At 38.3% G+C, this 13,564-nt stretch overlaps 1 protein-coding gene across 4 annotated transcripts in view; it reads right to left on the reverse strand.

The window, feature by feature from the left end:
* Positions 1-13,564, reverse strand: part of CACNB2 (calcium voltage-gated channel auxiliary subunit beta 2) — a 103,526-nt gene that overhangs the window by 70,935 nt on the left and 19,027 nt on the right. For 3 of the 4 annotated variants that reach the window (XM_053998011.1, XM_053997936.1, XM_053998187.1), the window contains exons 1-2: positions 7,582-7,672; positions 6,620-6,739 (exon numbers count right to left, since the gene is read on the reverse strand). In XM_053998011.1, the coding sequence (XP_053853986.1) occupies positions 6,620-6,739; positions 7,582-7,650 (189 nt within the window). In that variant the 5' untranslated portion in view covers positions 7,651-7,672. Of the gene's footprint in view, positions 1-6,619; positions 6,740-7,581; positions 7,673-13,564 lie in introns of those variants that run through there. The other variant, XM_053998100.1, reaches the window with a different exon arrangement.

A 13,564-nucleotide genomic window follows, 5' to 3' on the forward strand; every position in this document is an offset into this window, starting at 1 on the left:
TTGAATCATTATTCCCTTTTAAGTTTGAAATTCATATGCTAACCATTAAAAGAACCATGGCATCTAATAGGTGGAGCACCTGCTGATAAAAATTAAATTCTGGATTACAGTGTCTTGGATTACATTACTGTCTTGGATGTTGGAAAAAGTAAATCAGACTCTATAAACATTAAGAAAGTTAATGAACTGGGTCATGTGTGTCTTAAGTGGAAATCACTTTGCTTAGAGCAACCAGCAGCATCTACCTCAATCTGATATCAGCAAACTGCCCACCATCGTACCAGCCTGAGCAGCCTGCAAAGACATACCTTAATTCCTCCTTTCCCATGCCACACTCACTCCCTACCAGCCACTGAGAACATCCCCAAGGCCACTTCTCATCCCCTTGTATGGCTCCTGTGACACTCAGCAGCTTCTGCTGACCCCCCACACGCGCATCTGGCTCAACACCCAGACCCATCAGTCACCACCCCTGAGCCACAGGGAGGGCTGGACTGAGCACACTTTATCTGCAGCTTGGTTCAGCAGCCACAGGTGGGATGCAGGCACTTAAGGGTTCAGGAATCTCTGCTGTGACCTGTGCAGTAGCAGCCTGCAGCAGAAGCTTACAGTTCACTGGCTGGGTGTGCCAGGGACCTGTGGGACAAGGAGCAGAAAAACATCCAGGCAAGGATATTTGCACCTGGCTTACAACACCTACTTTAGTTAAAATACTTCTTTCACACTTCTCTTCATAAAGAAATTATTTAGTTTTACACAAAGTACCACTGGCACTGCTGCCCTTTATGTGGTAATTTAACAACACAGAACAAACGGAACAAAGACATCTCACCAGGAGAGCCCGCTCATGTGAAAGCAGCCCATGAAAGAGCAGGAAGAAGAGCTGTGGCTGTCCTCAGGAATCTCAAAATGCTGCCTCAGTACTGTGTCCATTCTTTGGAGACAATTTATCTCTTTTCATTATTATGTGAAGAAAGCCAAGATACTAAAGTATCTACAGCTAGGTATATAAATGGAGGCTGTGTTAATATCCCTGCACTCTTTTTTTCTACTCAAACACAAGAAGCAGAAGAAGAAATGCTACTTAGTAAACATATTTCATCACTCTAATCATGGTACAAATGGGAGATGACAGATGTCTTGTAATTAGAAATTGTATTGTCTCTGGGACATTTGATTCCAGGTTATGTGAGACCTCATTGGAAGAAAGAATTCCAGCCCAAACAATGCAGCCCAATGGTAAAAAGGGATAAACTGTTCAGGGAAATAACCAATATAACAGCAGGCACTAGTGTAGAACAAGTACATACACTTTAATTGAAGACAAAATAGATCATGAATACACCAAGAAAAAACTATAGGTCACAGAGAGTAAAAAGCAAGCTGCTTTACATCCCAGTGTTACACTCTCAAGAAAAAAACAGCAGCAATTAATGAAGAAAATGAAGAAAAATAATATCTGTAACCTGATTTGAGCAGATCCAGTAATGCAGAACTCACCTGCAGCTAAGCAACAACCTGATTTGCAACTGTACTTTGGGATCAACAACTCATTCATTCCTTTTCCAGCCAGACCTCTGTGCCAGCTTTCATGTGATCCCAGCAACTATGACACAACATTAGTGATTTAAATGGTTACATGCAATAAAAATATTCTAAAACATAAGGGCAAATGAGAAGAAATCAGTGAAAAAAATATTACCACACACAACAGCTAACAGTACCATCTTGTGTTGCTATAGCTTTGTGTGCTGTTCAGAACCATGATGTTCTGGTAATTGAGAGAAAACAGAAAGAATGTCCATGAGGGAACAAGCTGACATAACATAAGGATGCACATCAAGGAGATGGGCACTTCTGGCCTGTCAAAAATGCTCCTGCAGCTTCAGTAGACATACCTCAACTAGCTTTGCAGCTGCCCGCTAGCAGCATGGGGTCATTCTGAGGCTGTGAAACCTGTCTGAGAGTGAATAAATACTCAAATAACTAGTCCTGGCACACTGCACTGGATAATTACATCCGACAATCTTTTTCATGCCCTCAGCCTCAGCAGGCATTATCCCAGCCTGCTACACATTTCAAAGCTGTCGTCCCCAAACCATGCATGGAGGCAATGCATTACATTTAAGACATTGCATTATTACTCACAGTCACAAGCCATCACCCCTACTACAGCACACATCAAAAAAAGCAAAATGTGACAGCTTATATCATTGCCTCAGACCCAGAAAAGGGACATCTAGTATCTAAATTTCAGTGGTTCACCCTCTTAACATAAAAATTATTTTAATGGCATTTAAAACTAGAAGCATATATATTTAAAATTTTTACAAACTCCTAAAAGGATGCTAGCAGTGGAGCATTAGGTGGAGTGCAAACAAAGCAGAGTTGAGGGGAACTGAGATTTCCTATTAGTAACACAATTACTGACTTCTCATAGGCCATGATCTGATTTTGACAGTCAAGAAGTTTTAGGACCACAGGATGCTGAAAACAATCCTTAACCGAAAACAAAGAGCTGTCCCATAGTCCCAAGTGAGAAACAGAACCTGAATTATTAACTGGCACTTTCAGTACCCAATGTACTAGAAATACCTGAAAAAAAAAAATCATTTTCTAAAACGCTGAAAATATTCTATAGATCTCTGTTGAAACGGTTTCTGAATAAGGAGCTCTAAAGCCATGGGAGGGAAAAAGGCAAAATATAAAAATCTGAAGAGACAAGAAAGAAGCTACTTTTGCAGACGAGAAAAAAGGTTTACAGAACATCTGACTAATTATATCTTAGTCAAAAACTAGATTCAAAATGTATGAAGTACCTGTGGAAAAACAAATCAATGGAATATTTGAATAGATTTGACCAGAACTGGAGAAGGTAAAATATTCCTGAAGTCCCCTTTCTCATGTAAAAACTTTAGCTCAACTAGTACTGTATTGAAAGTTATTATTATTACTTGTACTTCAGTTTTCCTTTCATCTCATCCCTCTCATTTGCTGCAATGTTTTAAGGAATATTAATTGAATACTTGCAAGGAATAGACAACAAAACCACTTTACTTGCTATAATTTATTTTGAATCATCATACTTCAACAACTAAAAAGCTTTTTTGACTCTAGAAATGACAGGTTTTAAATTATTAGTGCTAAACACAATTAACATCATTATTTTTTTGACTTGTCAATGCTGAAGATTCATGGTTTTCTGGAAATAGGAAACTTAGCAAAATACCACTGGAAGCCCTTAGATTTGGATGCTATGAGCATACCCTACCTGGACACAACACAGGTCCTCTCTCTTTATCCTAGATTTAGCACATGCTATGGTCTGTGAGGAGAACACTGAGGAAATCCTCAATGCCTTGAATTTTTTTTTCTCCTATATAAACCCAACCAAACCAAAACCAACAAAAAATCCCATCCTTTTTTTCATTTATATTGCTAAACTATTCTACTCAAGAACATTTCATCTCAGCTTTGAGCTTAATAGCTTCACTCCAGATCTGTTTCCTTCAGGAGTAGACACTGGCCTGCAGGTAACCTCATCAGCTGCCTCTTAATTTTCTGTCCCTGGATGACTCCGAACATGCGCCCCTGGCCCCGCCTTCCTTACAGTAAGTCACATGCCAAAGTGAGTCAGCAAAATATGCTTAAGCAATTTCCAGACAAGCAATGCTTGTATTAAATAAATATAAAAGTGGCCAGAATGTGGATTTCCTTATGAGCTCTTTTGCTTTTATTTTCCCTCTTTGGATAGGTATAAGAGACACATTCCGACTTCACGTCACACAAGCACTTAGATGCTATAAAAATCCAAATTTAAAAATCTTAAAATTGTCCTAACAATTTGGCATTGTGTGCTCTATCACTGTATTTTTATCTTCAGTTTAAGGTGTTTTCCCTAGCTGTAATAAAGGAAAATGGATGTCACTTAACTCTTTTCATTAACTGTGTGACATGGTTCAATAGTTTTTTATCTACCCTTAATTCACTATCATCTTTCCTCCACCACTGCATTATGCATGTGTGTCACCCTCTTCTAATTCCTGTGACAAATACATTTGTAATGATTTTATTTAGGATCAACACTTCCTCTCACAATGAGAAAAGGCAAAAGTTAAAGCAGCTTTGTCACTTGGCTCTGCCTGGAAGTCAGTCAGGGCAAAGGCAAGGCAGCCGTGGGGAGCAGGCAGCAAACCTGAAGCCTGTGGCAAACACATCTGGGGGGTGACAGCAGCCAGGAGGCACCACCAGCAGCTACTGCTTCATTAATTTTACTGTGTTTCTGGGAGGTGAAGGACTGAACCATCAATAAAGGCAAAAAACCACATATTTTACATCTACTGAGTTAGGTTTAATTTAAACACATTTTAAATCACTTATTTCAATCAAAAGCACCAATTTTACACATTATTTTATTTAATAGTATTCATTTAAATATTACACTAGACTAAATATTACACTGTTACAGCCTCTACATAAAATTATTGCCATACATTACATCCTGGAATGCCTTTTAACATTTAACTAGAGAAATAAAAATGCTAATCTAATTCCAGCCTTAATCCATTTTAAAGGAAAAGGTATTCAAATAACTATTTTTGTGTTTTCTATCACTGGAATAACCATTGTTACAACAGGTTGGTTTTGGCAGTGCCTTTACTACTTTGACTGTTCACAAGTTGTCTTACAGTTTCAGACGGTGTCAGACCTAGAGACTATATCTCATGCCAGCTGGAGTGGGAACATTGGTTTTATGTATAGAAATACAGCTTTTAGAAGTCAAGGTCTGCTAGCAGATTCTCTACAAACTACAATGGCAGCTGTGCTAGAGGTCATGAATATTACATAAGGGCTGTCCATGTATTCAAGCCAGCATCAGTAATCCAAATTCCCATAGCAACACTCGCATAGATTTACTCATTGCTAAGGGAGGCATCAGTTCAGCAGTAAGCACTGCACTGCTACCCTGATTAGTCTGCAAGATACTATTACTTCAACTCTTCTTTTCAAGATTGTGCGTTTACTGATAAAATTCAAAACTTCACCTGAATTTCAGGGCAGCCCTTATCATCTTTCCCAGGAGCAAAAAAACCTCAAACTAGCAAAACCCACCCCTGATAAAACTGAAACTCCTGACTGTAATCAGCAATCTCTGAGATACAAGGCTGAAGGGAAGAAGTGAGCTGCTTCTTGAACTGCTTCAGTGTTGAGTTTCTGCTACACTGATCCCAGAACAGCAAGATCCAACTTCAAAGAGATGTTCAGCATCTCATATACTTGGCACATTCCAGCAGCTCATTAAAAAGCTGCTGTAGGAGCTCTTATTAAATAACAGATAACAATTACATTTTCAAAAAAACCATTTTTGGCTTCCCTATTCAGGCTTTCTGGCCTGATGAAGATGTCTGCTTGTGCATTATAGTACTGTATTATTTACAGAGCTGGTTCTCGCCACACAATCAGCTACAGAGTGCAGTGATCTGGACTCACAGATTTCAGAAGAGCTCTTGTAAAACAGGTGGCATAAATGGGCATAGGTGAAGCTGGCAGTGGAGAATTAAATGGAATAGGAGATGGAAAGGAGATAAAGAATTTTAAAAACTAGGCAAAATGGAGGAGAGGACTCAGAGAAAGTGAGAGAAAAATGTAGATCAGGTAGATCTAAGAGGGGATCTCAATGGTGTATTTAAATGTATTAGAACAAGAACCAGATTTTGGAAAACAGTTAATACATTTAAATCTTACAGCTAGCATACCAAAAAAAAAAAAAAAACTGGAATGAAGATAAAAGAATGGTAATAAATAAAATGAGCACAATTTTTACAGGTGCAGTATTATTTAAAGATGTAGCACAGATGAAAGAGAAACAAGCCCATCAGTTTCACTGCTAAAACCTTCACACTACTAAATACATCTCATGGAAAATATATAAACACACAGCAAAAACCTAAAGCTCATTTAGTGTTTTCTTACTACACTGTCACTATCTGCCAGGAGTATGGAGAGAGGAGAAATCTGAAGAAGACCTACAGCAAATGACTCATGGGGTCACTTAACACACAAACTGTAAAGAAAGTCAGTGAAGTCTTTAGGAAAAAAAACACACTTGTAACAGATTCTCCCTGTTTACATATGACTTGTAGGGACTGATCCTTCATTGAAGGGAGATGAACAGGATGTTCAATTGAGGGCTGATTTTTGACACTGTAAAAGCATGAAGTGCCCTGGCAATCCATGAGCAAACTTTCAGAAACATCTTCAATAAGAACTCCTAGCATTGACCCTATACACTGCAACAAATGCTTATACTTAATAAAAGAAGAAATGCGCACATTTAAATAAGGATATTCTGAAATACATAAGCCAATCAAGTGCCTGCTACAGAAAACTGATTCTAAGTGATTTTTCATGGAACATATATTTTCAACTGCTGTCTGGAAGGTTTATAAGAGATCTAATCTATATGTTAACACTTTAAAAACAGTTTATCATTAATGGATGAGATGACAAAGAATCATGGAATGGTTTGGGTTAGAATGGATCTTAAAAATCATCTAGTTTCAACCCCTGCTTTGAAGCCAATCATTTTATGAGTTTGTAACATGAAACAATACCTTACCTTTGCTTTTTCCAGCTGTGCCTGGGCCTGTCGCTCTGCCTCTCTCCGCACTGCTTCCCTATCTTCTTCCAGAGATACATCTGAATCAGATGGACGGCTGGTGTAGGAGTCCGCCGAACCCTGCAAAAGAAAAAGAAAAATAATGTCACAAGTTCCTTTGATGGTAAAAAAAAAAAAAAAAAAAAAAAAGTAGAAGTGGTTATACACCTAGCCTTTTCTCTTACTTCTGTATCCCTGAAAAGAGATTAATTGTCCAAAAGCTTAATTTACTTAGAAGAAATTATGTCGAGGTAAACATTTTGTTCTGGAAACTTTCAAAAAGTGCAGGTGCCTTCTCCAGTGTTTTACTTCCTGCTCTATCTCTGCACTCTTATTTGTGTGCTTTTCAGCAAGCAGAGCCAGTTTCTCTGGAGACTTACAGCACTGGTGCAGTGCAGGGCTGAAGGACACACAGCAGCTTCAAGGATGGCTCCATAAAAATTAGAACTCTAAACAGTGACAGAAATAGCAAGCAAACAGACTTTTTATAATCAAAATGCAAATTTAGTATCAATAATTACCATTACACAACATCACTGCTAAAAGATTTAATCTCTGCTATGCATTTTTATTTTAGGGCAGCCTCTTTACCTGACACACTTTCCCCATCAGAACAGCAAATGGCTCATATCCATCTCTGCCCCTCAGCAAGACATGCAAATGACCACAAATCAACTTCCAACTAATAAAATCCGTCTGGACTCAACACATGTCCCTGTATCACCACAATGGAAGCAGCCACAATGCCAGAACAGCTCTATAAATAATGACAGCTCTGCTTTCCCTCTGCATCTCCCTGCATACAAAATAGAGTTCTGGTAATTCAATCAGAATGAAAACAACTGTCCTCTCCTTACCGCCTTTTTTCTCTCCCTCTTTGCAATATATACAACATAAGGTGATAAGGAAAATGCAGGGCTTACACAGATATCAGAATTCTTCAGACGTCCTCCTTTGGCTCTTTTCAGAAGCCTGATCCAGGTGGCCTTCATTAGCCAGACAGCTCAGTTACTGTCCGCAGCTGCAGCGCCCGGCACTGATCTCATAAAACATGTGCACACTGAGCACTGCAGAATCACAGCTCCTTTCCTATCCATGCTCTGCTGTGAGAGCCTTCCTTCTCTTCCCTCTGCCTTTCAAGCTTCCAGCCTCACTGTTTCCAAGTATTCTACTGGAATTAAATTCTCAAATTTTCTCATGCCAGTAGGAAAAAAGGAAAAAAAAAAAATTCAAAAAAACTCCCGAAAATCCACACCACCTCCAAAAATCTCAACTTCAGTGGTAAAAAAATAAAATAAAACCAGCTTCAGAAATATTGTGAGAGATGCTTCAGCTGATCATAAACTGAGATCGATCACAGAAAAATACCTAGGGCTTTTTCCTTTCTGTTTTGGGGGGCGGATTTGGCTGTTAAAAATAGTGCTTGTAAAAGAACCTTTTAAAATCCTGTGCAAAATGTATTCAGTGACATTTGCAAGTGCAAAGTTCATTTCATCTCCTCCTAGATTGGCTGGGGGTGGGGTAACAGGCTGTTCATACCACTGGGCATGCTCCATATGTGCAGCCTTTTACGCAGATGCTCACATCACACCGGGCTGTTAGCCTATGCCAAATTGCCATTTTACATCTCAAGGGTAAACAGCTGGAAAACGCGAAGTCCCTGTGAAACTGGAAGAGCTGGTACAGTGTTTTGTTCCCGTCATGGATGTCTGCTGCCAGCCACGTTTCCCTTGGATGTTTCCCTTGCTTCTGCCATGGAGTGCTGCCCTCCGCTGCAAAGCGCTGAGCTCCACTCACATTTCCCTTACAAGAACCAAAAATACGCCTGTTGAGTGGGAATTTAACCCTCTGCTTACTGCGTATATTTTTTCTGACATTAGCAGAGGGAAGAAGCAAAGAATAACTGCAACATACCATGTAACACACAAATATTAGATCCTAATATGACAAAAGACAAACAAAACCTTAAATTTCACTGTTCTGCTTTTCAGAATCACTCTCTACCCTGTAAGATACTGACATGGGAGCTACATGCTAAGGCAGGTTTTCCTAGAGTGTTTACAGTTTACTGATGGACATGCAACAATCTAGTTGAAAAAGATCACTGTAGCTGACTGCAGTGCCCACCTTTGATACAAATTCAGATTCACAAGAAAAACAGCCAATAGAGACAGCTGAGAACAGTGACATGCTGCAGTAGGTCAGCATATCCCAGGAATGATCGAATCCTGCCATGATTTGTGTCTGTATAACAATGAAATTGCCCATCACAAGAGATGCAGCAGCCTACATTTCACCATTATTAGAGCAAACAACAGTTGTCACTAAACTCACAGTTCTAAATAAAGCTATTTTTAACTTTACAAATGTTTTACTTTTTTCTTTCCTGAAGCCTGTAATAGTTATGACATAGAATTTAATAAGCTGCCTTTGAACTGAAATAAAGAAAATTATTCTCCAAGGAATATTTTGCTTTTCAGGAGTTCAGATACATGCGCTAAGTTATGGTGAAATGTCTCCTGAGCTAGAGCAATAGGAGCAGAAATCAAAATAAAATACACTCAAAGTTTATTGCATTTTTAAAAATATCATGTCTGTTAAGAAAATATACAGAGGCCCTGTAACGTCTCCAAAGCCTGTCAAATGTTGCTGTTCTTTAAAATCCCCCTTTGCCACAGCTGCCAATAGAAATAGTGTGAAAAGATGAGCATCGACAAGCAGACAGAAGTTTAGTGCAGTGTTTAAATACAGTTATAGCTGACACACCAGTGGCCTGTGGACAAAACCACTAATGGTATCACAGCACTAATGAAAGGTGAGACTGTGATGTGCTCCCCCCAGAGTCCCAGCCCCCAGGACACTCTGTGGTCCCTCAACACTCAGTCCTCCTTGGAAAGGGCACACCCAAACCCTTCCCCACCAGCACTGCAGCTCCCTGGTGCCATTCTGCTGCCATGAGGAATGGTGCCATAAACCAACCCGGAAACAACACGTGTAAGTAAGAGGAAAACAAACAGAGCAGCCATTATGCCTGACAGGAGATCATACGACAGTGTGGGTGTTTGCTTCCTACAGCACTTCACTATGGTGAGCACACAATATTTGACACTGACCAAGCAGCATAGCTTGGTCAGTGTCAAATATTGTCAGCACCTTTACTGCCCTTCATTCTGCTGTGCACAAGGGATGCTACCTAACCAGCCCTCACCCTATAAAAAAAATCATGAAGCACAGTAACATAGTTCCCATCTCCCCAAAGGGGGCAAAATGCCTTCTGGGTCAGGCTAAAATTGCTAAAATTTGAATTTCATCTTCCCAGCCACAGAGATGATTTACAGTGCTTGTCATGTTTTGTGTTGGCCACAGTCCCAACACCCATCCAAAAAATCAGAGTGATTCTGTTTATTTTAATTATATTGACAAATTGCATTAATGAACCACAGTATTACATTTATTTTCCCTGTGGTACAGACATGGTCATGTAAGTTTTCTGTGGAAAGGGAAAGCTGGAAGCTTTTTTGCTTTATGAACATGGGAAAAAACTCACAGCGGGATAATACAGGAAAAGGAGGAGCATACAATTACATTTAATTAACTGTGTAAACTTCTGAGTATTTTTATATGAGCTAAGAATGCATACAATCAAATTAAGATGAAAAAAAATTAAACCTATACAAAAACTATGATGGAACTATAATAGAAATACCTTGACTAGTTAAAAAAAAAAATCATGACAGGTGGATGTGCATTTTTCATTCATGACATCTAAGGAAACTATATTTCCTCCCTGGGTTACTGAAGTTTTTTTGTGTTCCTCTGGAGAACAGCAAAAATCTTTTCCCAAGAGCTTCTGAAATTCAGTCTTTGTGAAATTCTTCATGTCTCCAACTCCTTCCTTTGCAATATGGAAGAGCTGCAGTAATATCTGTATACAAGATATGTTACTTCAGCCCCCAATTCATCTTTCATGGGAAACTGTCTAATAACAGTGAGATAATTCATGTTAGTAATTACTCCATCTATTTATTATTATTTTTATTTTATTCCTTACTTTGCAGGTTTACAGGCCCTGTTTGTTTGAAAACTAAATTCTGCTTTAGTAACATGCTTGAAAAATATTTCCCAATTATTTTACCACTTATTATCTTAGGCTAGATTCTATGAGCTCTTCTTATAGTGCAAACTCATACTTTTCACACTGCTAGTGGTCACATGTGATTATATTTGAGTTCCTTTTCCTTCAAGACCATAAATGCCTGATGTTTTTAGTATTGCAGAAGTGTGTCATCTTTAGGAGACTGGGTTCTTCAAGTAAAAGGGTTTTTTATATTATTTCTGTTTACTTGCAAGTAGAAATTATTTAGGTAAATTCGGTAGTGCCTCTAGATCTCTTATTTTTCTTGTTAGTTTTCTGTATCCATGCTTAACTTTCAGCAGCACAGTTGGAGCTTAAGTACAGATTTTGACTGATAAATTCTCACTGGGTTAATACAGCCATCACTACTCTCACCAATTCAGTTGTGGCCTTTATATTATGCTTTTCCCTTGAAGAATAAAAACAATCTGAGCACCATGACTAACTTCAACAGGATAATCCAGTTAGGAATTAGGTATCATTACACATTAGAGCAGATCATTTTCCAGATTACTGAAAATTATGAAGTAATTAACTTCTTAGAAAGATCAAGCAAGTTCCTTCAAGTAAAGACTTTTCACATTATCATTTATTAAATGAAGGCAGGAAGCAGTAAGCAAACATGCATTGAGATTTTACTAGGAATAAGGAAATATATGTGACTGCACACATATATAAAACCCTTAATTTATAGCAGTGGGGTCTTCTCTTAGATATTTTTTCATCTTTTCATTCACTTGATGCTAACGAGACTTTTAAATCCAAAAGGAGAAATTACTTTGTCTTCATTTGATTTATACTTTGAATATGGAAAGCTCAGGCCTCAATGTGCCAGTAAGAGGAACAATTCACTTCAATATTCAGAATTTATAAAAAGATATTGTTAACTGCTTATGTTCTTATCCTGTGGCAGCAGTAAGAATGGCATCACACATCCCTCTAGGACATGATTCGAGATAGTGTATTATGTCCTTGTGATGTGCAACTCCTTCTTGTTTACTATGAACTACAGTAAAGAAAAAGAGTTATTTCCATAAAATGTTAATTTATCTTAAAATATTTTAAAATTGATTCAGAACAAAGGCAAAATGTGAAATGCCAAAGTTTAGTATGAAGTGAAACTGCTGACATTGGTACATCATAATATGCCAGGAAATACAGATTGTTGCTTCACCCTGAACTGATCAACCTGAAAAATATAGAGTCAGAAGTCAGAAGCTCTCCCACAAAGGCACCATGAGTAGAAGGGACCTCAGTTTGGCAGAAGGACCACAGGTGGTGAACATGAAAATTTCTTATCTATGAAGTTTTCTCCAGATGTCTAAACAATATCATTGATTTGAATTATGTTGAAGAAAACAAAAAACACTGCTCTGATAATGGTATATAATATTATATGGATGTTAATTATTTGAGTGTACAATTTATAGAAAGACAAAATTTAATTTAATTAATTTTTTGCAAGATATATTTGAAGTGTATGACAAACTGTAGAAATATCTTTTAGCAATGGAAAAAAGAGGGTCCTTGTTTTCTTTAAGGCACTATCAAACAGAAATGTTTAATTTCTTGTGTATGGGTCATGGATGCTTCACACCCTGGCAAAGTCTAGTCCTGATGTCCTCCCTGCTTCTTGGCATGCACCCTGAAGTGCAGTGCCACAAAATTTACATGCAAATGGACAATTACGATCCAAGGAGGGCTACCAGCTCCTACCACAGGCATTGAAATACTCAATGTTTGCATTTAAAAACCAAACCAAATGTTGATTAGAATGTTTTTGTTGTTCTCTAGAGCTAATGTGGCATTGCTATGGCATCTACAGACATGGGAGATGTTCAAATCACAGGACTGAAATTTCAGAACAGCTGGGAGCTTTAGGGTGGCAATGTGATTAAAAAGGAGATTATAAAGGAAACCAGTCTTTTCTTTACCCTTAACATGACTTTGGCAAGCTTGATGGTAGCATCCAGTTCTCCACTGACATGTTTGCAAGGCACCAATCCAATCAACAGCTGCCTGAAAGCAGAGTTTTTTAAAACAGCTCTTAGGTTTGCAGAAGACTAGATTTTGGCATTCAGGAACCAGGTAAAAAGCTGTACCACGTACTTTATCAGGAAAAATCAAAACAACAAAACCAAAATAACCCCCACACCAAGCAAACCCACACATTTGCACTCACATTTCATGATACTAGCCTAAATGTTTGCTTCTATGTTGTTTCACTTAGAAAAAGTGGAATGGGTAGGTATTTTTAGAGGAATTATGGTCTTTTCATGGAGACTCCAGAAAATCTTCAAAAATATGCAAAAAGGCAGCTGCCGAGCTCAACCTAGTTGCAAACAAATAGAACCCTCATAGTCAGAGCTAAACTTTTCCCAAATCTGTGGGATGCTCTGGTGTGTTAGTTTACCTGTTTTTTTCCAAAAAACATCTAAGACTCCTTGAGACCATATTGTGCTTGGCAGAGCGCAGTCACAAAGTGAATGACAAACACTGCCTAAACGAGCTTGCAGTTTAAAGGCTGAGAGAATATGAGCAGAAAAAACAACAAAGGAGTAACAAAGGGATCAAAGTAGCAATGCAATAGAAAATAAAGCATTTTTAAATACTCGACACCAGCATTATGACTCATCCCTTGCATAACCACAGTGGGTTGTTCTTTAAGTAAGTTTCCTATATGTATTATGGCAGAGATTAGTTCTGTGAAAGCCTCTGAAGGAGGATAATCTGGTAGCTCTGTGTATTCTGACAGAGATTCTCACATTTAT

The sequence above is a fragment of the Vidua macroura genome, chromosome 1 (assembly GCF_024509145.1).
Source record: "Vidua macroura isolate BioBank_ID:100142 chromosome 1, ASM2450914v1, whole genome shotgun sequence".
NCBI classification, from domain to species: domain Eukaryota; kingdom Metazoa; phylum Chordata; class Aves; order Passeriformes; family Viduidae; genus Vidua; species Vidua macroura.